The sequence below is a fragment of the Pseudorca crassidens genome, chromosome 9, assembly GCF_039906515.1.
Source record: "Pseudorca crassidens isolate mPseCra1 chromosome 9, mPseCra1.hap1, whole genome shotgun sequence".
Classification (NCBI taxonomy): domain Eukaryota; kingdom Metazoa; phylum Chordata; class Mammalia; order Artiodactyla; family Delphinidae; genus Pseudorca; species Pseudorca crassidens.
Genome location: NC_090304.1, coordinates 95,105,365 through 95,129,701, shown reverse-complemented (window position 1 = coordinate 95,129,701; position 24,337 = coordinate 95,105,365). Strand labels below are relative to the sequence as shown.

At 52.3% G+C, this 24,337-nt stretch overlaps 1 protein-coding gene across 1 annotated transcript in view; it reads left to right on the top strand.

The window, feature by feature from the left end:
• The first annotated feature begins 13,740 nt into the window (after positions 1-13,740).
• Positions 13,741-24,337, top strand: part of DSCAML1 (DS cell adhesion molecule like 1) — a 341,881-nt gene continuing 331,284 nt past the window's right edge. The window contains exon 1 of the mRNA XM_067751153.1: positions 13,741-14,063. Within this exon, the coding sequence (XP_067607254.1) occupies positions 13,832-14,063 (232 nt within the window). The 5' untranslated portion in view covers positions 13,741-13,831. The remainder of the gene's footprint in view (positions 14,064-24,337) is intronic.

The following is a 24,337-nucleotide window of genomic DNA, read 5'->3' as shown; positions in this document are numbered from 1 at the left end:
CCGCAGTAAGTAATATTTCAGGTCTCGTGTCCGTGGACCATCTGCTCCTGATGCAGTGACTCACGTCATCCCGGAGTGGCCTCAGCCCTCAGATGCCCTCCTCCCAGGGGACCTGCTGGGGGCCCCATAACTCCTGGCATTCTGACAGTCCCTTTATGTCTGTCTGCGCGGCCTGCAAGCCGCATGAGGGCGGGGGTGGCGTCTGATGGTTTACCCAGCAATCCCCAGCGCCTCGCCCATCCTAGCATGTGCTCAATAAATGTTTGCTGTTGACTGAGCACATGACTGGCTGGCCGGAGGAATGAATGAGTGATTACCCACAGCTGGACCTACCACTTCCCTGCTTCTCAGGGGGCAGGGAGAGCTGCTGGGCATTGCAGTCTGGGCAGGTAGCTGGGTAGTGTGTCTGCCGGGTGACGCTCATGGAGCTTGGACGGGGAGGGGGCTACCAGGGGCCTGTCCCAGTGACAGCCGGCATTTTGTCCCTGGCATCACAGTTAAGATCAGAGGCTTTGGAATCAGCCGGCCCAGATGTGAGCCCTGGCTTGGCCAGCTGTGGACTATGGGACTGTGGGCAAGTCCCCCCTGAGCCTCAGTTTCCCGAAATGGAGAAACAATGTCTGACTCGTGGAGTTCCTGCTCCTGACCGGTCCTCGGTGACCAGTGGCTGCTGTGATTACTTTCTCGAATGTTCTCCCAGTGCTGACACTGGATGCTGCTGTCTTTCCCTGGACCCCTGCAGGCATCTCAGCCCTTGGCCATAATGTTTTACCGTCCAGTGCATTCTTCCCAGGACACTGTTCACGGCCAGGAGGTAGGGGCTCCTGAGTCCACCCTCAGCCCCAGACCCTCCTCAGCACCCTTTGGGCCACAGTGGGGACTTGGTCTGGCCCATCCTGGGAGGCCCCGCCCACTGGGTCCTCTGCCAGCTTGGCCATGGGCTCCCCCGCTCCCTTGAGACCAGTGGAGGGTGGTCTATGGCTGCTGTGCTGGGACCAGGAAGGGTCTGTGGAAGAACTTTCTGTGTGTGTGTTGGGTGTGCGAGGGATTGTGTGTGAGTGTCCATGTACGTGTATGTGCATTTGTGTGTGTGTGTGTTGGAACGGGGGAAGAGCCAGACAGACAAGGTGGTAGGGAACTGACTGCATGGAGGATGCAAGAGGCTGGGCCCAGAGTCTGGAGGCCAGGGAAATGGGCAGCTCCACTCTGCTGGCCCCTCTCTGGACCTCGGCCCCCTCAGCTGAGAATGGGGGCTGGGTCAGAGGTCATTGTCTGTTGCTCCCAGTGATTCTTAGACACACAGACACAAAGCTGGGGCAGGGAGTGAGTCCAGATCCCAGCTTCACTGTGACACATGGCCTGGGGTGAGGGGCAGCTTGTGTGGTGGAGGATCTGAGCCTGCGGCACCCCCATCCCGTCCCGGGATGCTAGGGGAGGCAGATAACCAGATTCCCTGTGCAGAGACCTGGGAATGGAGGCATCTGCAAGGGACCAGAGACTACAAGGTGCAGGCAGTGGGATGTCCCCTCTGGAGGGCAGAGCCAGGGCCCAGGCAGAGGGAGGGGGGCTCCTGGGCTTTTAAACTGCCCTCTCCAGGGAGTTTTGGAAGACTTATTCTCTTCTAGATCTGATGTTTTTCCTCCCCTCAAACCACGCAGTGAAACAAGCAAAAGCAGGAATAGTGCAGTGGAAGAGGCATTGGAGGTGGGGCAACACAGGCTTGGGTTTGGAGCTTGGCTCTGTCACTGACTAGCTGGGCAGCAGCGGGCAAGTCCCTTAGCGTCTCTGAACCTCAATTTCCTCATCTGTAAAATGGGGATCACAATGCCCATTAAAGAGACTGAATGAGATCATGTGTGTAAAGGAGATCTGTAAGCCGTAAAGCGCTACAGAAATGCAATGTGGATGTTTTAAAGTTTTACGTTCTTTTTTTTTAAATTGAAGTAGAGTTGATTTACAATGTTGTGTTAGTTGCAGGTGTATGACAAGGTGATTCAGTTATACATATATGTATATCTATTCTTTTTCAGATTCTTTTCCATTATAGGTTATTACAAGATATTGAATATAGTTCCCTGTCCTATACAGTAGGTCCTTGTTGTTTAATTATTTTATATATAGTAATGCATATCTGTTAATCCCAAACTCCTAATTTATCCCTCCCCCTTTGGTAACCATAAGTTTGTTTTCTATGTCTGTGAGTCTGTTTCCGTTTTGTAAATAAGCTCATTTGTATCTCTTTTTTAGATTCCACATATAAATGATATCATATGATATTTGTCTTTCTCTGTCTGACTTACTTCACATATTATGATAACCTCTAGGTCCATCCATGTTCCTGCAAATGGCATTATTTCATTCTTTTTTATGGCTGAGTAGTATTCCATTGTATATATGTACCACATCTTCTTTATCCATTCATCTGTTGGTGGACATTAAGTTGCTTCCTCATCTTGGCTATTGTAAATAGTGCTGCTATGAACATTGGGGTACATGTATCTTTTTGAATTAGAGTTTTCATCTTTTCTGGGTATATGCCCAGGAATGGGATTGCTGGATCATATGCAATTCTAGTTTTAATTTTTAAAGGAATTTCCATAGTGGCTGCACCCATCTACATTCCCACCAACAGTGTAGAAGAGTTTGCAAAGTGGGATGAAGCAATGTCAACCAAGGTTTTCATTGGGTTGGGTGTTTGATTGCATGCTTTTCAGTATACTTCAGCAAAATATATGTTGAATATTTAAATATCAAGTATGTGCTGGTCATTGTGTTTGGTATTTTGACAAGCTTGAGTGGAAATTTTTTATGAAACAGAACATAAGCCCATAGAAGATCTTCTAGTCTGGTGTTTCCCAAATGCCAGTCCCAAGACCCATGCTGAGCTGCTTACCTTCAAATTACCTGGGATATGTAGAATACAGATCCCTGCTTCTGGAATCTGGAATCTCTCTTTCTCTCCCTGTCCCCATTGCGAGTGAGCGTGTGTGCGTGTGCGCGCGTACGTGCATTTGATTAGTTGAATTTGGGAACCACTGATCTAGTTCAGTCCTTTTCTGAACAGTGGAATCTGAGCCCCAGAGAGGGGAGATGCTCTCAGAGGACAGCATATCACAGGCCAGGGGTTTCGGGAGCACCCGTACCTTTTACACTTTTTCCAGCCCGTCCCAGGTCCCCTCAAAGGCTTGGCTTCTGAGGACGTGCCTCAGCAGGGTGCTAGAATATGGAAGCAGAAGACTTGAGCTGGAGTCTGAGCTCTGCATTTAGTGGCTGCTTAACCTTTAGCAAGTCACTTGCTTCTTGCAGCCTCGATTTCCTCATCTGTAAAATGGAGGTATTGATGCCTGTCTTGCTGTGGGGGGTCTTCCTGTGAGCGTGCTCTGAAGGCTGCACAGCTCCACTTTTTAACTCCGGGTAGAGACAGACCTGACCTTTCTTTCTTTCTTTCGTGGCTGTGTCAGGTCTTAGTTGCGGTGTGCGGGATCTTTCGTTGCGGTGCACAGGCTTCTCTCTAGTTGTGGCACGCGGGTTTTTTCCTCTCCAGTTGTGGCGCGCGAGGTCCAGAGTGCGTGTGCTCTGTAGTTTGCGCCACGCGGGCTCTAGATGAGACGCGTGGGCTCAGTATTTGTGGCACATGGGCTTAGTTGACCTGCAGCATGTGGGGTTTTAGTGCCCCGACCAGGGATTGAACCCTCATCCCCTGCATTTGAAGGCGGGTTCTTTACTACTGGACCACCAGGGAAGTCCCCAGACCTGACTTTTCTAAGGAGAAATTCCACAGGCTGAACTTTCTTCCACTTCCTCCAGGTGCAGCCGGGTCTAATATGGAAAGATAATCCTCTCAATGAAGCAGCTGCCGCCCCGCTTCACCCCGCCCCTCCCCAAGGTTACAGGTGCTAGTCTTTGGGCGACACCTGCTGACCAGGTCTGGTACTGCATCCTCCGGTAGCCCAACCACAGCGGGGAAAACTTGTCTCCTTGGACATTCACAGCCACCGTATGAGGTAGGTGTTATGTTCCCATTTTACAGGTGAGAAAAGTGAGTTCATGGGAGGCACAGTGAACCTCTGATTCCAGGTGCTTTGTTCAGCTCCATCTCCTCCCTACCTCTTGCTCTTAGACTGAGCAGAGTGGGGAGCCGTTCTCTCCTAGGCAGAAGAGAGCATGCTGAATCACCCTGAGTTAGGAACTGGGATTAGGGGCGTGGCCAGAGTTGCGGGGCCAGCTCCAGGCTGGTCCGAACTGTTGTCCTGTGGCAGCAACCCCACCAGGCAGAAGACTTGTGTTCCCCAGCTCCAGACAAGCTAGACTGATGGCAGGGGCTTCAGCTGCAGGAAGACTCTCTGAGGAGGCTCAGGGAGGCTGTTTGGCCACACTGCCATGAGCTCGGCTGTTTTGGGCAGTGACTGGCCTGAAGCCCAGCACGTGTGTGTTGGGAGTTGAGGGCGGTGTGCCTGGTCTAAGCTACTTCTCAGTCAGGATGGCATAAAGTGTAATGATTGACAGTAAGAATTCAGCCTTATCTTTTAGAGATGCGCACGAAAAGATCTACGAATGGATTTATATAATGCATGAGATTTGCTTACAGAAATCCTTGGTGATGGGAAGGGAGGGTGGTCGGGGAATACAGATAAGACAAGATTGCCACGAGTCAACAATTGCTGGCCCTAGAGGATGGGTGCACGGCAGTTCGTTATACTCTTCTCTCTACTTGTGATATGTTTGAACATTTTCCGTATTAAAATCTTTCTGAAAATGTGACAGCAGAGATACTACCAACCACCACCGACAGCAGTAAAGAGAAAGAAAACTCTGCGGTCAGACCACCCAGCCCTGCTCAAGGCTTGGGCATTTGATGCTTACTAGATGTGTTAATGTCCCCGTGTCTCAGTTTCACTATCTGTAAAATGGGGATGATAATAATTATGCCAGCCTTATAGGTTGTTTCAAGGGTTAACTGAGATTATGCATCTAAAGTACTTAGCATAGTGCTGGACCACAGCAGGGTTCAATGATAAAAATCGTTATTAGGAGTCCATGGCTCTGGCTATAATTTGCCAAAAGAAAAAGCCACTTTGGCTGCTTCAGACAAACAATTGGCCATTGCGATCAGCTCCAAGGTTCTAACCATGAGTCTTGGAAGACACAGCCCTGAACCATCTCGTGCCAGGTGCGTGGGTATCTCAGATGGGCAGACACACACCACAGAGCCAGGTTCATGAAACCCCCCACAGGGAGGCCCTTCTCCCATCACCTGGTACATCCATTTCCATCCAGCTTTGACTCTTCAGGCTCTTCCCATCACCCAGGCCCACTCACATCCTGCCTTGGTTTTTCCTAACCACTCCTTTCTCTGAGCTTAAGCAGCTGTCTTCACAGACTAATTGAATCTCAGCCCTAGGTGGGATCTTAAAAGTCTTTTAACCCAACCCTGTGGCTACTGAGGATGGAGTGGTGGGCAGGGCTACCCAGTCAATGGGCCGGAGACAGAGGACAACACGACCTGGGCCATGAATGTCACGGTAGACGGAGTGCAGGCCTGGGATTCAGGAACCCTGCATCCAAGCGCTGCCACTGACCTTCAGAATGTATGGCCTGGATGTTCTTCAGCTGCACGACCACCGTTTCCTCCTCTGTGACACAGGGTGCTCCCAGTAGATGGCCTCCAGCCCCCTTCCCACTCTGACCTTTAGGCTCAGCATACAGACCTCCGCATGCTGTCCTCTATACGTCTCCTTCCCCGCTGAGCACAAGCTTCCCAGGGCAGGGACCTGTCTTAGAGTTTCCGGGGATGCTGGGAGCTCCTTGCTTAGGGGCCGGGCACAAAATTGCTGAAAGTGTAAATAAACCGACAACATGTGCTTCCTCTGAGTCGAGGGTGGGCAGCGGCCAGTGAAAGGACAGAGGTTTCAGACCAGGAAAAGTGGGAAACCTTCCCAAATACCTCACACTGTATCCATAACGCCCAATAGTGTTTTAAAGGTTCTGGGATGTCCTTACAGTAAAAGAAACCTATTTACCTCTGGTTATTCCAGTGTTTTCCAAACCTATTTGACCAGAACTCACTTTTTGCATATCACCTATTTCCTTCTCATGAAACTCTTGGGAAATGCAATGTAAGATCTTTTTGCCTTTTCAGCTGGGTTTAAGTACGATCGCGTGTGGTAGAGATGCTACGCTTTCATGCCACGTGGTCTGAAATTGGGCCTCCCTTCGTGCCTGCATTCTCAGCTGAGTCTGCCCCCCTCACTGGGGCTGAGCTAGGACTTCAGGGATCGTTGAGAGTCTTAGCCGGTGTGTGTAAGTGATGCCATTTGACCCAGGCAGCATTTCCTCTCCCAGCGGTCAAAAAGCAATGTGTCTGTCTAGTCGTGCATCCCACCCTGACCCTGTCCCCAAGAATCCACCTCAGGGTCACAGGTCAGCAGCAGTTCATGGGAAAGAGGCCCAGCTTTATTGGCACGTCGGCCCCCAAAAGCCAATCAAATATTGAGACACAGAGAAAGTCGAATACCTATCAAGGGGGTGACAGTTCCTGTTCTCAGAGCTGTTCAGATCTCATCTGGAGTGTTGGGGCCATTCTGCTTTTAAGAGAGACGTTGTTAAAGTTAAATATGTGCAAAAGGGGAAACCAGGAGAGGGAAGGGTCTGGAAATTATGTTGGAAAAGGAGAGGTTGACAGAACTGCGATATTTAGCCTGGCAAAAGGAAGGCTTGTAGGAGGGCGGCGCTATGGTGGCTGTTCTAAGATATTTGAAAAGCCGTCATCTGGCGGGTCCCGTGAACTCCAGCGGGCTAAGGCAGATTGGGCTTCGTAAAGAAAGGTGTGCGTGATCACAGAGAGTCAAATTAGGATGGACTTCTGTGTGGGTAGGGAGCCCCTCATCCCTGGCAGCATTTAACCAGGGACTGTTAGCACCTATCTGGTGGGGTGGAGAGAGCTGGGGGGTGTGAGATGGGGCCGTTCAGATGGGCTCTAAGGCGCCAGCCGGCCTCCTCGCTGAGTCTATGGCTGTTGGGCTGGTACCCCCCACACCGTTCCCACACAGTGTCCCCCATTCCCTTGGCAATCCCAAACGGCATTCCACCCGCCACTGTGGCGCTCTGGCTCTGTGGCTTTGCCCCCCGCAGGTGGACATTCTCTGCTCAGCGAGAAGCCCCTGCTCACCAGGAAGCCCCTCAGCTGGAGGGGCTTCCTGGTGTCTTCCACAACCCCTGGGCTTTGAGGGGCATCTCAGTCCTTCATGCTGGTAGCTCCGTCCCAGTGATGGGAGGGGCGTTGTCCCACAGATAGGGTGTAGAGGGGGACTCTAAGCCGTCTTCCACTCCTGAGATCCTCTGGTTTGTGGACTTACGTGGCCAGATTTCCTAGGAAGAGGGCTTTGAGCATCCAAGTCAGGGCCGATTCCATGGGCCGGACCTTGGCCTCCCCTTCACTATGGAGGACAGTCTCTTCAGGGGCTGTGGCATTTCTAAGCATCCTCTGTGTGTGCAGTACTGTACAAACACATAAATTACACACTGTGTGACACTCTGAGGCAAGGGACTGTGGTGGGAAGAGCCCTGCACCAGAATCCAGAAAACCTGGTTCTTGGCCCAGCTCAGCCTCCATGGTCTGACCCAGGACAAGTCCCTGGGATGGACACAGGTTTTGTAGGACCTGAAGCTTAGACCATTCGAAGGGACCTCCTTAAGGAAAACAACCCACAACTATAAACACAAAATGAGGTACAAACGTGAATATTTAGGATGCTAAAATGAAATTGCCACAAATTCTGTAAAAACGGACAAATACCACAGATATCACACAATCTGGACAAATAACAGTATTTGTGTGAACTCACTGCCTCACACACCTCTATAATGCCTTAAAATTTTTTTTTTTAACATTTCTTCTGCTCAAAATTTTACACACCAGCTCCTGGCTCCATACATCTCCAACCTGGTTTCTCTTCCAAGACACACATCTCTAGTGCAGGCACCTCAGGCCATAATCCTGCTGTGATACAACTTGGGCCCTGCAACTTCGTGTCACGAAGCCAAGTGAATTGGCCCGATGGGTGGTCGCATTCCTGCAGCCATTCCCTACGCTGGGATGGCTACACAGTAGTGCTAACCATTCTCTACGCGTAAATATATCTCACCGATCCCAAATCGAATGGATCCACCACTCACTCATTTGGGGGATCCTGAGTCAGATCCAAATGCACACCAGACCCCAAATGCACATCAGAGTAGAAAAGAAGAGAAGCCATGATTGCAGATCAACTGTGGTATTCTACCAAATTACCAATACCATCTGACTATGTGAACTTATCACTGGGGCCCTACGAGACCCTGGAGCATAAGTTGTCTTAGTTTCACGGTAGATCTGCCTCTGGGCACATCACAGACCTCTTAGAGTTTCAGTTTCTTCATCTGTACAATGAACAAAACACTTCTGGCCTGATCTTTCTGTTTCGGACGAGGATCTGAAATGAAAGAAAATGTGAAGCCTTTGGATCCCCAAAGTCCTGAGGAAGATGATGGTGACGCCGGCTGAGCGGGCATCTGCGGAGACTCCAGCTTTAGGGTCAGTGTTCCTGCAGCTCCGGGCCTCACCCTTCCAGGCCAGAAACTCTCATATGAGAAGGGGGAAGCTTAAGGCTTTGGTTCCAGTTAAAGCATGTGCCTCTGGAAGGCATGACCTGTGAAGTTGTGATCGGGTATTTGCAACCCTGTAAGAATGAGCTTGATTGGTCATTAAATTGGCACTGAGTGCCCCCTTGTGTGAGGAGGCATCAGGCTAGGCTCCACAGGTACAAACCGAAAGGGCTTGGAACCTAGCGTTTGGAAGAGGAGGCAAGTCAGACGTGTGCATAAGCAGCACAATGCAGGATGAAGGGATGAGCGCCACGGGCCAAGAAGATGTCTGCGGCGGGTAGAGACCAGAGGGGGGCTGGTCCGTGCTGGTCCGGGAAAGCTGGGGGTGCCTGACCAGGCCTTGCTGCACAAAGAGGCTTACGCAGGTAGAGAAGGGGCACTGGGTACTTGAGAAAGGAGTGAAAAACATAGCATCCAGGCTTTCCAGGAGAGAAGATGCTTCAATACAATGTGATGAACACATTCGTGAGTGCCTCGTGGGTCAGAAGAACTGCAGGATAACCCAGGAAGCCAGCAAAGTGAGCTCCCACTTATGGAATTTTCCTGATTTTCTTTCTCTCTTAGTTTAGATTCCGCCCACCTCCCCCGCCGCCACCCCTGAGAGAGACCTGGCAATGAGCTTCAGGTGCGCGGAATTCCAGCTTCATGGAACCTCTCTGGGTTGGCTTCTCAGCCAGTTTCAGAGTTGGGAGCAGAGAGGGGACTGCGGAAGAGAGGCCATGATTATTGAGGGGGCTTCTGCAGCCCCTGCCCAACCCTCCTGAGACAGTGGCTTGAACAAGGGCCATGGAACCCCAGAGACGCCATCTGTAGGGGAGGAGCCTCAGGGATTGGGGCCCTTTGTTCCGTGAGCTTAGGACCATGATGCTAGAATCCAAAATGTTGAGAGGGTAAGTGGCAAAATGTACCTAGACATCCTCGGAGCTAAGCATATAGAATTTTGGTTTAAGGAATGCCCGGGTACTTTAATGACATGTGCTACCTCTTTATATAGGCACCATAGCCTATTAATTGCAATGATTCACCTCATCTCAAGAAGACGGAAGTATTTTAGATAGACGTGCATGCATTTGGAGCAAAAACTGTTTATTTTGTGCGTTTTTTGTTTGCTTCTGAGTATCAATGCATGATAATACGTATTTCTGTCTCTTTGCCTGCATTAGAGAATGTGCATAGGTGAGGAAACTGAGGCCCAGAAAGATAAAGTGACTTGTCCAAGATCCCACAGCTGGCTAAGGTGGCAAAAATGAGACGAGAACCGAGGATTTCTGAATCGTAGTCCGGGACTGTTCATATAACATTAAAATCAATTACAAATTGGAAAAAAAGGTGGGGAAACCCTTATTTGTTTTTTTCTCCTCCCATCAATGAATTAGTACTAAAAACGTCAATCCCAAATTAGCTATATAACCCCAAATGTCAAGTTTTTACCATTGACCTGGTTCAGTATCGATTCCTTTTATGAAAACCATATTTATGCTGAAGTTGTTACAGCATTTCAGAGCAATAAGAAGCCTTTGCTAAAATAATTATATGCCTTTGTTTTTGAAGAAAATTATCCAAAATATGTAAGCTGTTGTTTGAGTTAAACAATGAAAACATCTGTTGTTTCTCATGATGGCTCTAGTCCTAATGTAACATGGCAAAATAATACCCCCCAAATATCCATGATTAACCTGAATTGGAAAGGGTTCACCTTCCAGTGTCTTCATATAGCCGCTTCAACTGGCATTGGTAAAACACACACATGCCAGCTACATCATCACCCAGCATTCTGATGTAACAAATTATTGAAATTAATTAATCACTTTTTAAATGAGCGGTGTGTCCCTGCTGGAAATGAGTCCCACAAATTTGAGGCTTTAAACAAGTGTATTAGGGCATATGCAAAGGTGTCAATGCAGGATTTTTGGATTGTATTCAAATTGCATCTGAGCACAGGTGTGCCTGTCATTAAGTATTTATGTTTACCTGTACACATGGATGTTTGCCTGGGCAACTGTGTTTGTTCTCACATTGGTGTGCATATATTTGTGTGTGGGTGTGAGGGCTTCCATCCAAGTTGGGACTTTGAAGGAATTGTCCCTTTTATCAAAATAAAAAATTAGCCCCTCCAAAATATCAGCCGTGGGAGGACAGCATCAGGGTTTGGCGTGGGCGTGGGTGAAACAAGCATCCCACTCTCTTCCCTGGAGTTCCCTTGCTGTGCTTTTTGCTGACTCTGCCATAGCTCCCCAAGTACAACTCCAGTTAAGAGGGGACTTCGGAACACATCTGAGCCAGACTGTCACTTGCAAAGATATTTTCCTAAATACTAAGCAGGAACAAAACCTAGGAAATGGAAAATACAAAAAGCATATGGACTGTCTGTTTTCAGGTCCTTTCCTTGCTGACAGTCACTCTATGCCCTTCCAGCCTCAAGCACACCTTTTCTCCATGTTTCTGGGGCCTCTTCCTGGATTCCCAACTCCTGAATTCTGGCCTTGTTGCCATAGGGACTGCAGGATGTCATCCCAACGTCCCCTCCCATTGAGCTATTCCCTCCCCCACCCCCATAGTTCAAGGTCCTCTGAGCAAAAGCCAATAACATTAGTGATATATACATTTACTGTGCTTACTGCGTGCTAGCCGCGGGGCTTGTCTTATTTAATCCTCACAACAGGTCTCCAAGGCAGATGCTGTGGCTGTCCCCACTTTACAGGCGAGGGAACGGGGGTCGGCACACATTAATTCCCCAAGACTGCACAGCTAGTAAACGGCAGAGTTGGGCTGAGATCTAATCTCTGGCTCTGAAGTCGTGCTCTTAACCATGACATTATATACAGAGAGAGCCTCCTTGTGCTAGAGAGAGTCCCGAGTCTGCCCGCCTCACCTGCCCACCCCTGCTCCCCACATCCACTCGGCCTCTTCAGGAGACAGTGAATGACCTCACCCTTCGGGTAACACCTGACTCTCTACGCACAGTGTTGTGGTCCCTGAAAGGCCCTCAGGTGTAACCAGCATAAAAGGGACACTTAGGATAGAGGAGGTACTTCAGGTAAATGGAGAGCGGAGGGTCCCCCTCTCTCCTTCCAGCATGTGGGGCTCGAGCAGCTGTGCTGACACCCCCAGGCGCATTCAGGGCCCGTCTCCTCCCAACAGACAGCAGCCCCTTTCATCCTGTCTGACTTAGCAGCTTATTTTAGGCATGGCCTGACCAGGTGCCCTGGGTCAATAGGCTTAGTTTAAAATAACTGGATTCCTCTCAGCAACCATCTCCTTTAGAAGGGGAGGAACAGGACGGAAGAATGAGCCCAGTAGGCTGGCGGTGGTGAGGGAAGCTATCAGCCAGAAGACTGGAGACGGCTGGGCTCTGTCGCTGCCTGCCTGACCCCAGGCAGGTCCATCGCCTCCCTGCTCAGGGCCTCATCTTCCTCATCTGTAAAGCGGAGGGCTGGGCTGGGTCATCTCAAACACCTGTTGCAGTCTGCCCCATGTCTCTGTTCTGAGCCTGTGTTCACAGAGGGCAGAACACCTAGTGAAAAAGCATCCACTTTGGAGTGGTGACTTCACATCACGCAGCTGGGCCACGAGGGCAGGCAGCACCGTGCAGAGCAAGCAGTGCTGCCCTGGTGTCTGGAGACCTGGGTTCCGGTCTTGCTTGTGATACAAACTGGGTGACCTTGAACAAGCGAAGCCTCGCTTTTCTCACCTGTTTTAATGGAGAGTGATAAAGCTTCAAAGGATATTGTGAGGATTACACGGAGCAATTGCAGGTGAGAGCCCTTTAAACTCTGAAAGTACTATACAAAAAAAGTAAATGCACCTGGCAGTTCCTCAAAAAGTTAAAAATAGAATTACCATATGGTCCAGCAATTACCACTCCCCAGAGAGTTGAAAGCAGGGTCTCGAAGACATACTTGTACACCCATGTTCATGGCAGCATTATTCACAATCACCAAAAGGTGGAAGCAACCCAAGTGTCCGCTGACAAATGAATAAACAAAATGTGGTCTGTACATACAATGGGTGTTACTCAGCTATGAAAAGGAATACGATTCTGACATGTGACAACATGGAGGAACGTTGAAGACGTTATGCTAAGTGAAAGAGGCCAGACACAAAAGGACAAATATAGTATGATTCCACTTAAGTGAAGTACCCGAAAGAGGCAAATTCATAGAGACAAAAGTAAATTAGTGGTTACCAGGAGCTGGGGAATAGGGAGTTATTGTTTAATGGGTACAGAGTTTCTGCTTGGATGATGAAAAGTTCTGGAAATGGGTAGTGGTGATGGTTACACAACACTGAGAATGTTGTCCTAAATGCCACTGAAGACTGCACTTAAATACAGTTAAAATGGTACATTTTATATCATGTATATTTTAACATATTTTAAAGAGTAAATGCCTTGGGCCCCCGTGCCTAACCTGCTGCCCGGCACACAGCAGGTGCTCAACATTCATTTTGTAACTGAGAAGATACCTCACTCCAGCCCTATTCAATTCTATGACGACTTTATGCAGATTGACATAAGGAATAAACCAATTTCTGCTTAGTGACAAAGCTGTGGGGTAGGGGGGACAGATGAGGATGAAGGAGGAAGATACACGAGATACAGCTGACATTGAACTATTTATTGACAATAATGTCTGAGTAATCACAGTGTGCCCAGTGTGAGGCAAATTCCCGCAGAATGGTGGGGTGGCGGGCTTCAGCGGGGCTTCCCACGAGGCAGGCTCGCACAGGCAACTGGGGCTTGGAAGGGCAGGCAGCTTTCAGCTTGGAGGTGGGGAGTAACCCGGGCCGGCACCAAAGGGTCTCAGTCTGGCTTTTACTCCCAGCATCCATGCTCCCCCATCCCAGGGGGTAAACTGAGTCGGAAAGAGGCAGGCTGCCTTGGCCCCAGGTGACTGGGCCAGGAGACACGGGGCGCCCTTGGCCCGAGCAGGGCGGTCTCTTGGCACATGTATGACACACGCTTGTGTGAGACCGCAGGCTCGGAGCCGGTGGGTGGCGGGGACCCCTCGCCTCTCAGACGGCGAAAACTGGTCCGGGCCGTACGGTCCGGGCCCCCGCCGCCCCTGTGCCTAGGCTTGTGGGGCTGGGGGCCGTGTGGGCTCGGGGCTCGCGCGGCGCTCCCCGGCCGGGGTGCCGCGGGGGGGGGGGCGGGGGGGCGGGGAGAGCGGCGCCTAGCCCAGCCCCGCGGATGACAGGAGCCAGGGAGCCGAGGAGGGAGGAGCCGCCGCCGCCGCCGCCGCCGAGCGCTGGGCTGAGGAGCAGAGAGAGCGGGGCGCGGAGTGCGGGCGGCTGGGAGCGCGCTGAGCGGGGGAGAGGCGCTGCCGCACGGCCGGCCACAGGACCACCTCCCCGGAGAATAGGGCCTCTTTATGGCATGTGGCTGGTAACTTTCCTCCTGCTCCTGGACTCTTTACACAAAGGTGAGACCCGCGCGGGCGGCAGGGCGGCGGAGGCGGCGGGGCCGCGGTGCGCGAGGCTGGCGGCGAGGCGGAGTGCCCGGCGGGCTCCAGGTGCCCGGGGCGGGGGGTGGGTGGGTGGGGGGACGGACCCCGGCGCGGGGCCGCGGATGGGGCGCAGCGGGGGAGGGGCAGGCACCCGGGGAGCGGCCAGGTAAGAGTCCGCCCTGGACCGCCCCGCCAGCTACCCGCGCCTGCCTTTTTGGGGCGCGCCCGGCGGGGAGGTGGTGAGACAGCCCCTCATCTCCCCGCTCGTTGCCGGGCCGCCGTTCTGCCCGGACCCTTCCCCCAGCCCCTTGCCCGCTGCCTGCGGCTGGGTGGCGCTGGGACCCCGGGGTGCCCTCCGAGTCGAGGGTTCCTTAGGCCGTGACTGTTCACCTGGGAGTGCTGGCGGAACCGGGCCGCGGCTTACTCCCTCTCTGCCACCGCGCGCCCCTCCGCCGCCCCGGACCCCCTGCATCGCACCGCACCGCGCTTATCCGCGCCCTGGCTGGATGCAGGGCGGGGAGAGCCGGGGGTCCCGAGACCTGGGCTCCCTATAATAGCAAGTTTGTTCTCCAAACCTAGAGGTCGCCTTCGTCCAGCCCCACTGCCCCGGGCACTAGCCCCGGCTTGGCTGCGTCGCCTGGCCACCTCAGGCAGCGCGCCCCAAGGTGCGAGAGTCTGCGCTTCGGCTCCTGGTCAGCGGACATGGGGACGAATCTTGGGTTGGGGGGGGCGCGTGTCGCTTTCCCCGGAGAGAAGGCGTTGCTAAGGGTGGGTCCAGGTGTCCGGCATGTCCAGACCTGCTGCTGGAGCGCTGCGCACCTGATCCTCGAGGTAGCCGGGATTGGGGGGTTGGAAGCGGTCAGACATTTCCAACCAGAATCACCTGGGCACCGAGTCGGGATCAGGCAGTCCCCGGCTGTCGGGCTTCCAGGCGATCGCAGAGGACGTGCCCCCGGGCGCACAGATGGCGGGAGATGAGGCGGCCGAACTCGGCGCCCTTGCGCTGAGAAGCACACACGCTCTTACGAGCTCAGCTTTACCTGTGCAGCCCTCTAACTTTTCTCCTTCGCGCCCTGGGGGACGGCCTCAACCCCCTTTGCCCAGGCGGGTGCCCTGGCCCAGCTGCAACTCTTGACCCCTAGGCGATGGGGGAAGGGCAATCCAGCAGAGGGTTGGCGCTCCCGGACGGGTCCGGTCAGTCCTTGCCGACGCCCCAGGGGTCTGGAGTCTGCAACCTGCCGGAGCTGACTGCAGTATCTCGTGGCTTTGGGGGAGGAGGGTGACCCTATTTTATTTGTAAGTACCGCCCGGTCAAAGCCAGACTGAAGGCCAAGATGCTGCTGAGGTGCGGGGCGAGGGCTGGCCCCTGAATCGTGGACAAAGTAGTTGAGTTTCTCTGACCCAGCGGGGTCCACGGGGTGACACACCAAGGCTGGTCTAGGTTGATTAACCCCTTGACCCCGCATAGCACCCTCTTATACCCCGTCCGTCCGCGGAGCAAGCAGCCTGCCTCCTGTTCCCCCGGGCCCCCCACCCGCAGTCTCCCTCTCCCCAGGCTCTTCCTGCTTCCCTCCGCCTCGCAGGCTGGCTCGGCTCGCAGCTTTAATTACATTAATATTAAAAATACATAAGGTGAGGAGAGGCAGCTTTCTCTCTGGCTAGTTCCCTCTCCACCCGCCACCCCTTTCCATTTTGTCGGGCGAGGAAGCACAGGCTGGAGCTGCTCCCACACTCTTGCCCAGCCTTGTCCACACACACCTCCCACCCCCTTTCCGGAGACCTCTTCCAGAGCAGCCCATTCCCCGGGAGTCGAGGCCCCCTAGCAAATACCTGATGGACTCTCCCCTCCCCCTTCTAGAAGCCGGCCATTAATAAATGAAGCCCAAGCTATTTGATAGGGAAGGGGCAGATGGGGATGGGGTTGGAGAAGGGCCCAGAAGGCGGCAGGACGGCCCGAGGGGCAAAGTCCTCTCCAACAGGAGAAGCCAGTAGCTCTGGCCTTGGGCCTGCGGGAGGCTGGAGGTGCCAGGTGAGGCGGCACCTAAGTGGCCTTTGGGTCTGCAGAGCTCCCGCGCCCCTGCCATTCAGAGGCTCCAGCATCTGCGCTGGGCGCCAGGGCGACTTGCCAGACAGGCCTTTCTTTTCCTTCGTGCCTTAATTGGGTCTTAGGTGCCAGGCTGGTCCCCGGGGCCTGTTCTGCTTGGGGTGGCGTGGTGGTGGCGGAGGCGGCTGGGGGAGGATGTTGATGTGGTGAGAGCGGCGAAGATGGGGTTTGGTGTATTTTTCTCTCCCGTTGCCTGTCACCCCCGCGGCACCAAGGAAAATGTAAATGTGAATGTTCGAGGCTGTTACAGAAAACAATATCCTCTTGCAATAATTTGTATGTCCATCTGTGAGGAGGGGGAGGAGGCAGAGAGAGAGGGAGGAGAAAACAAGATGAGATGGAGCGTCCTCTGGATGGAATTAAGCAGTTATTGAATGTGTTTTAAGCGTCTGTTCTTTCCATTCCTCTCGAAATACCTTTTTTTTTGATGAAGCCTGAGCTCAGACTGATTCTCCAGAACTAAACTGGGAAGGTGTTTTAATAATCGGTTGTCGAGTCTTCAATAACTGCCTTATTATTGCCAAAACAAATCCAGGTTCGGGCAGCCAGAGGAACCCCAGCGAGGCTCTCTCCCTTGTTCCATCCAGCGTGCCAGCATCTGTGTTGCCTGCAATTGCATTTTTACTGTGTAAAAGAGCAAGCTTCCCCGGCACTAAAATTCCTGTTTTCTAAAAGCCAAAATAATGGGGTGCATTGATTTTTTCATTGCCCCCCCAACCTCTCGGATGGGGACTCATGGTTCTTCTCTCCAGAGAAGACCAAACTAAAAGCCTTCGACAAGCCATTAAGAAAATCTCTAACACTCTGTTCAGAGTCTAATTAAAAGGGGGGTGGGCACTCAGGGAATGTGTTTTTTTAAATCTCGAAATGGCAAACACAACTTAGGGGAAGGAGGTGAAAGACCAGTGAACGTTGGGGAGGGGGTAGGTAGGCAGAGAGGCCCTGGGTGCTAGGATAACATGGGGGAGAATGGGATTGCCTTGATGCCCGACAAACCTTTCAGATGCTTCGTAGTTCTGGGCATCAAAGTCAGCTGCCTTGAATATATTTCTGCAGCAGACTGGGGAGCTCAATTAGAAACAAAAAGCAAGTAAGCAGTTGACCCAAAGGCAGCGCGTAAGTTGAGCAGATCCCAGTAGACTGGCTGAATAGGCTTATTTTTCTCAGATTGAAGAATCGAGAGAAGGTGGGCAAGCAAATGGCAGGGGTGGAGGGTGGGGTTGGCCCAGCGATGCTTGCGCACCCCCACCCCCGGGCACAGGGTGGTTGTCTGCACAGGGCACCTCATGGGCTGTTGGCTTTTGTCAGAGGGGTGCAGACCTCCAGTCCCCCTTACCTTCTCCGGGTCTTCAGGAATTCCACCCTTGTGACTTGCTTGGTCCCCTGCTCAGCTTGGTGAAGGACGATTTTATTTGTGGATGAGTTGAAGGGAGGGTGGATGTTCAGAGAGCTTTTTTGGGGGGTATGGGTACCAAGCTGGGAGATTCTTCCCTCCCACGTGATCCTGGAGGAGGTGTTTCTTGGGGGCATTGGAAACAGTCAAAAGGAAACGCCCCCAGCTCCCGAAGTGCTTTCTCAGCCCCTAGCTCAGTAGATTCTAACCAGCACCAGGTGCACGAATGGGGTGAGCCACAGGCAGCAGACATGACAGGGTGCCAGGAACCCAAGGGCAGGCCCTGGATTTGCATATAATTTGCATACAGATTTGCATGCTCACCTAGCCAGGCCAAGAGCCTCCTCACCCTCTGAGTAGCCGCATCTTGATCTCAGCCTCAGTTGCAGCCAGGCAGTGGCTTTTCCTTCTGTGGAATGGGGGTGGGGCAAGAGTGGGGAGAAGGATGATGTTTTGGGTGGTGCTTCTCTCTTGCCTCTGAGTTCTAGGCCTACAGGGGCTCAGCATTGAGTTTTTCTTCTGGCAAGGCAGCCCCCGAGCTTGCAACTGGGGTGGGATGGGTGACCGGCAGCAGAGACACCAGAAGGCAGACCAAACTTTGGGTGTGGGTTGCGCCTCTTGTACTGCAGGAAGAAGAGAGGGGCAACCTGCTTTGGGGATCCAGGGCCAACATTTGTTTTCTGGTGAGTGCACCCCCAGAATGGAGGATGCTTAGGGCTGTGGTCAGTGGGTGGAGAAGCAGCAACTGATGGGAAGAGGGTATCAAGTGAGGCAAAATGCTCTTTCACCCCGCTGGTTTGTCGGTGTCCAGCTTGGGAGGGGGTTGTGGCCTCTGAGGGGAAGAGCCCCCAGCGGCTGCTTCTACCATTGTTAAGACGCCTTCTGTCACATGCAGTGGTGGGGGCGCGGTGAAAGGCAGGCACTGTGGTCAGACGATGGGTGTATAAAGAGTTGGGAGTAATGCTTGAAGAGCACACAGTTCAGGGCAGCTGGAGTGCTGCTTCCCAGAGAGCCAGCTGGGATGCCCACAGTGGGGGGGGGGGTGGCTTCGGGAATGATTCTGTCTGCATTTCCGGGGCCCTGGGCAAATCCCACCCTGGCAGGTGCAGCTCCAAGGCCTCCCAGAGTGTTTTTCTGCACATCTAATGATCTGGGAGAGCCCTGGTCCACCAGAGCCCACAGAGGTTTCTGAAGGAGGTGGGGGTGGAACCCTAAGGTGTTGGGTAGAGCCTCGGGGGATGGCCGAGGGAGAGAGGGAGAGGGCCAGTGGGCAGAGCTTCAAGCCCTCCTCCCCCAGTTCTTCCAACCAGAGCATTTTATATACTAGAATTGTGAAGAAAAATAAAAGAGATTGCAATTCGATGGTGCAGTGGATATTCGGAGTCAAGGCAAACCCTTCATTTGCATCCTGGCTCTGCACTTAGTATGTGACCTTGGTCCTCTCTGAACCTCCCTTTCTCCAGCTATGAAATGGGATTAAAGGAGCTAATGCATATGAAGTACCTAGAATATAACTCGTTTTCAATAAACCTTAGACCTCTTCTTTTTTCTGCACTACTCCCAGCTTCAGCCCCCTTCCCCCCCAGAGCAGAGCATCTGCTTCTGTCCCGAATGGTGGTACTAATGAGCCGCAGTTTTGGCCAAGCCAACGGACTTAGACTTTGTAGCAGTGAGAGAGGCTGAATGGTGGCCAGGGCAGGGGGCGTCACAGCTTCCTTCCATCACCTATCAGCTGGGTAGCCTGCAGGACCCGTCCTCAGCCAGATAGCCGAGGCCATGCAGCCACCTGGGTGGCCCTGGGGTGGGGCGGGGTGGGAGCACCCAGCACACTCCCTTTCCCCAGCCACAGCTGGTGGCAGTTGTAGAAAAGGTGAGGGCACAGGTTGGCTCCAGATTTGGATTTGAGGGTGAGGCAAAGGCCAGTCTCATACCTACCAAAGGAAGGCTGGGGTTGGTTGATAAAGCTCTACCATGACTGGACACAGTAAGAGCTGATTTAATGCCATAAATCTATGTACGTGGGCTGCACAGGGGGAGCCCCCATACCTTGTAGCTGGATGGATTTCTGTCTTTCCCTGCTAGGATGAACTTTGCTGTTTTTCAGGTAGTTTCATGTATAGAGAACACCCTGACAGCCCCTGACCTTGGGGATCCCTGGACCACTCCTACCTCCATAACCCGGTCAGCCATATGACCCAGGGAAGCAGCATATGACCGAGAGGTCAGTTGCTGCTCATGGCAGGTTGTGGCCTGTGGGTCCCATGAGTGGCGGGGTGAGGGCTGTGGCACAGCAGCCTGTGTGCCCTGTTTAACAGCTGTTTGTCCTGTGCTGCTTTCGCATGAATAGCATTAGCCTTGGGCACCACCCCTGCCATCCAGCTGCTATCCCCTCATCCGTTCAGCCACCCCCTGCCCCACTTCCCCATGCCCTTGCTCTACACGCTGTTTGCACTGACAGTTTCCAAGGTCACCGTCTTCATTAAGAACAGTTATTCAAAGGCAAGTTGCATCTCCATTAAACTCCGTGTGTGTGTGTGTGTGTGTGTGTGTGAAGAAGCATTGTCCATAGACCTAGAAAACAAAGCTCAGCTGTCTAATATAGGCACGTTACCTAATAGTTCATGTGCCTCTATTTCCCAATCTGCAAAATGGGCAAAATAACCCCAGTCCTGGCTGTCCCCCAGAGCGACTGCTGTCGCATATGCACAAAAAGGGTGAAGGCCATACAATGGTATAGCGTGTGACAATGCTTTGTAAACTGAAGAGGGCAACATATAAACACACACATGTAAAAGCCACAGCAAATCAGTTTTAGCCTTATAAATGCTCTGCTGAAATGAGGTATAATTACTGTCATCTCATGATACAGGAACAACGAAGGTCTCACAGCTGTGTGTGGCTGTCTCCCCCTCCCTGGGCCTCACACATATGGAGAATTTTCCTAGCCTTTGCTTTTCATCAACATGGGGAACAGCTGATGAGACAAAGCCAGGCTGCCAGCGTCTTCATGGACTAGACTTGGCAGATTCCCTGTGGCCCCAGTGCCTGGGGGCAGTGGGAGGAGCTTACCTCTGCTCCCTCCCCAGGTCCTTAGATGTACCGTTTAGTCCATAATCCTCTGGACACGCCCCTGAGGGTGTTCTCCCTGCTGGGACTCCACAGTTTTTTTGTGGGAAGGGGAGTAGGCACAGTGTCCCACCTTGGGTCACCTTGTTTGAGGTCACAGCGATTATTGGAATCCAGGCCCTGAGAACCCAGCTGACTCAGGGTCATGGACATCCTGTATCTAGGGTGGCCTCCCAGAGCCATGGGGGAGAAGGTGAGTGGGGGACCTGCTCTGGGGGTGTGACAGCCATGGGTCAAAATCTTCCAGGTTGGAAGGCACCTTCAGGGACATGGGATCCGTCCCCTAATCAGCTGTCTGATCCCCTCTGCACTGTCCCACCAGCGTTGTTCTTCCTCTGCTACAGCACTTCTAGCCACTGGAAACTCCTTCCTTTCAAGGAGGCCATTCCTGGCCAGGGAGCTATTACAGCTCTCACCCTTACAGTCAGCCACTTTCTTGGTCCTGTACCTTCTACTCACTGGCTCTGCTCCTACCTTTTAGGCCACATAAATCCAGGTGAAACCCTCTTCCACCTGATGACACTTTGACTACTTGTAGACAGATGAACTGCCCACCTGAGCCCTCTCCTCTGGGCAGCCAGCAGCCCTGGTCCCTCTAACGCTCCCTCCTACGACATCATTCCCTTTCTCCACGATGCCCTCCGTGCCTGGGTTGTTGGGATCTGAAAGTGGAGCGGCCAGAGTTGCAAGAGCGGTGGAGACGGGGGTCTGGTCCCAGCCAGGATGCTGGCCAGCTGTGCACCTGGGGCAAGTGACTCTCCAGGCCTCACTCTCCCCATCTGTAAATGGAGGAGATCGAACAAAATAATCTCTTAAGTCCCTCCAGTGTGAACAGTCTAAATCTAGGAATCTCTGGGGACAACTGTGCTGTCTGAGCCGACTCCCAGGAAAGACCTTTCTGGCCATAAGGGGCGTTCCTTTGACAGGCCCTGTCTAGAAGGGGCTGGAAGATTAAAGAGTCTGTTTGACTGTCAGCTGTTGCTCATAACTTCTGGAGCTGATGGTGAGGGGCCTTGTAGCTTGAAGGATGACTGATCTTTACTGGATCTCAGAGGTTTCTGGTTGCTGGTTACAGGAACTATGTTTGTGCTAAGAATCTTAAGAAAAAAGAAAAAAAAACCGTTTCTGATGGACAGAGGTGACCACTTGGGCACTGGAGCGGTGCTTCTCATTGGGGTGGTACTGTTTCCTTAGGGCTGTTTGGCAACTGGGGGGGTACTTTTTGGTTATTTTAGTCCCTAGAGTAAGGAGGATATAGTGGAGGGCAGGGAAGGATGATTAGGGATGAAATGTCTGATGCCTGGGGCAGTCCCAAATAATTCAGAATTGTCATTTCCCAAAGGGCTCTCTTTCATCAGAAACCCACCTTATAGGATGATCACAGCTTGCAGACACTCTGAGAGTAGAATGTAGCGCTGCCGTTGAGAGACACAGCCGGAGTAAGGGAGGCCTGGGTTTCAAATGCTGCTCTGTCAGCCCTGGCTGGGCCACCTAGGAAATTACTTGATCTCTTGAAGGTCCTGTTTTCTTATCTGTAAAATGGGGTCTTGGGCAGTAGCTACATTAGAGGCACTCATAAGGATTAAATGCACTGTAATGGAAGGAAAGGGCTTCTCACAGGGCCTGGCACACAATTAGTGCTGAAAAGAAATTGTGGCCATGAGGATGGTGAGTGTAGAGGTAAAGCAAGTGTGTCAGGTTTGGGGACAGAAGGTCTGGGACTTGGTCCAGCTGCACAACCAGTTCTGGTTGCCTGTAAATGCTCAGATGCTGTCTGGGGAGACCGGCCCTTTCCCTCCTCAGAATCTAGACTCCGATTGTCTCCAAGGTGTGAACACACCATAACGGGGTTTTCTGAGGGAGGGGCCAGACCCCGTCTCCCTGGTCCTCACCTGAGTTTTGGATGGACATGGTGGTTGACCTGAGACCCCACTGGCTGATCCTCTCTGGACCCGGTTTTTCCAACTATGGAATAAGAACAGAGTGAAGACAAATAATACATCTCTTTTATGAAAACCTTTGTGTGGAGATGCAGCGGAGTAATCAACCTTGCAAATTAATCTGAGAAACCTCACATCTGCATTAAAACAACCACAGCTCTGTGTGTGGCCCGGGAGCCGTGTAGCTGTGGCAATGCTCTGTTTATTGATCACACCATTATTCTTTCATTAACTCGATCACCAAATTAAGTTACTTAATGAGGTGCTGAGGTTCTGTCAGCCAAGCCCATGAGAATGGTCTGTTGTTGGGAGAGTGGATTGAAGTCCGGTATGGCAAACCTTTTTCCTATGGAGCATTACTCTGAGTGTAGACAGAGGACCACCTGCCTCAGAAACAGAGTTCCCTGGCCCTACGACAAACTCAGCGAATCTGGTATCTCAGGGCGCGCATGTTTAACAAGGTCTCCAGGTGGTTCTTATGCATAGTAATGTTTGAAAACTACTGTCTGAGGTTGCCATCATGATCGTCATTGGTGAGAGGTATTTGTTGTGGGATATACTTCCTGCCTGTCTGCTATCATGATAATATTTATAACAACAGCAATGAATACTTAGGTGGTTACCTCTACCACTTATATGTACCGGAAACTGTCATACATATTAACTCATCCAATCTAACAACCCTTGAAGTAGATACAGTCACCCCCATTTTATAGATGAGGAAACCAAGGTGTAGAGAGGCGAGGTAATCTTGCCTGCAGTTACCCTGCTTGTAAGGGGCAGAGCAAGGATTCAAGCCTGGGGAGCCTGGCACCAGAGTCTGGGCATTTAACCACTGTGCTAAGTGCCTAGTGCTATGCTAGGCCCAGGGGACAGAGTGGTGACCAAGACGGGGAGCTCATAGGCCTGCAGGGGAGCCCTGCCCGCCCCTCGTCCCCGCTGCTACCATCCAGCCACGCTCCCCGTGCCCGGGGCTGGATACCCCTTGCAGGCTCTTGCCCATCTCTCGGGCGGGTGCAGGTGGCAGGGACTCCAGCACTGGCAGATGCTCCTGGATGAAAGATCCAGTGAATGAGACTAAATATTGTAAAGGGAGAGAAGAAGTGACTCATTTCTCCCTGTGGAGGTGGTGAGACGTTAACGTTTCGGTCCCCTCAGGTTGTCATTCACGATGATTGGAGATGATGACATGGGGATAATTCAAAGTGCACCTGGGTGGAAGCCTCAATTGGCCAGACACCTCCATCCCAACCCGGGCAGGTGGGGTGGGGGGCCCCTGGGTGTCGACTGCGTGGGTGTTGAGTTTCCTTCGCCAAACTAATCCCGATGGCCAGACAGCGTGGGGCAGACGGACAAGTTGATGCGATGGATATTTAGGTTTCAGGGGTGACCCTGGGGCAGCCCAAATGCCTGGGTGCGATTTCTGGTTTAAAAATATTGCTGTGCTATTTCTACGCTTCTAATCTCCCAGCCATTTGGAGCCTGTTTTATGAAACACGGCATCAGGGTGGTGCTCCATGTTAACCGGCGGAGAAGATTAAAGGGGTTTAAGTCTGGGCGTCTGTCACATCACAACCAAGCCCATAACTTCCATTTTCTATTAAAAATCCATTTCCCCTTTGACCAGCAGAAGCTTTGCTGTTGATCTGATCTCTCTTTATTTACGAAGTGTTTCTCCCTCCTGTCC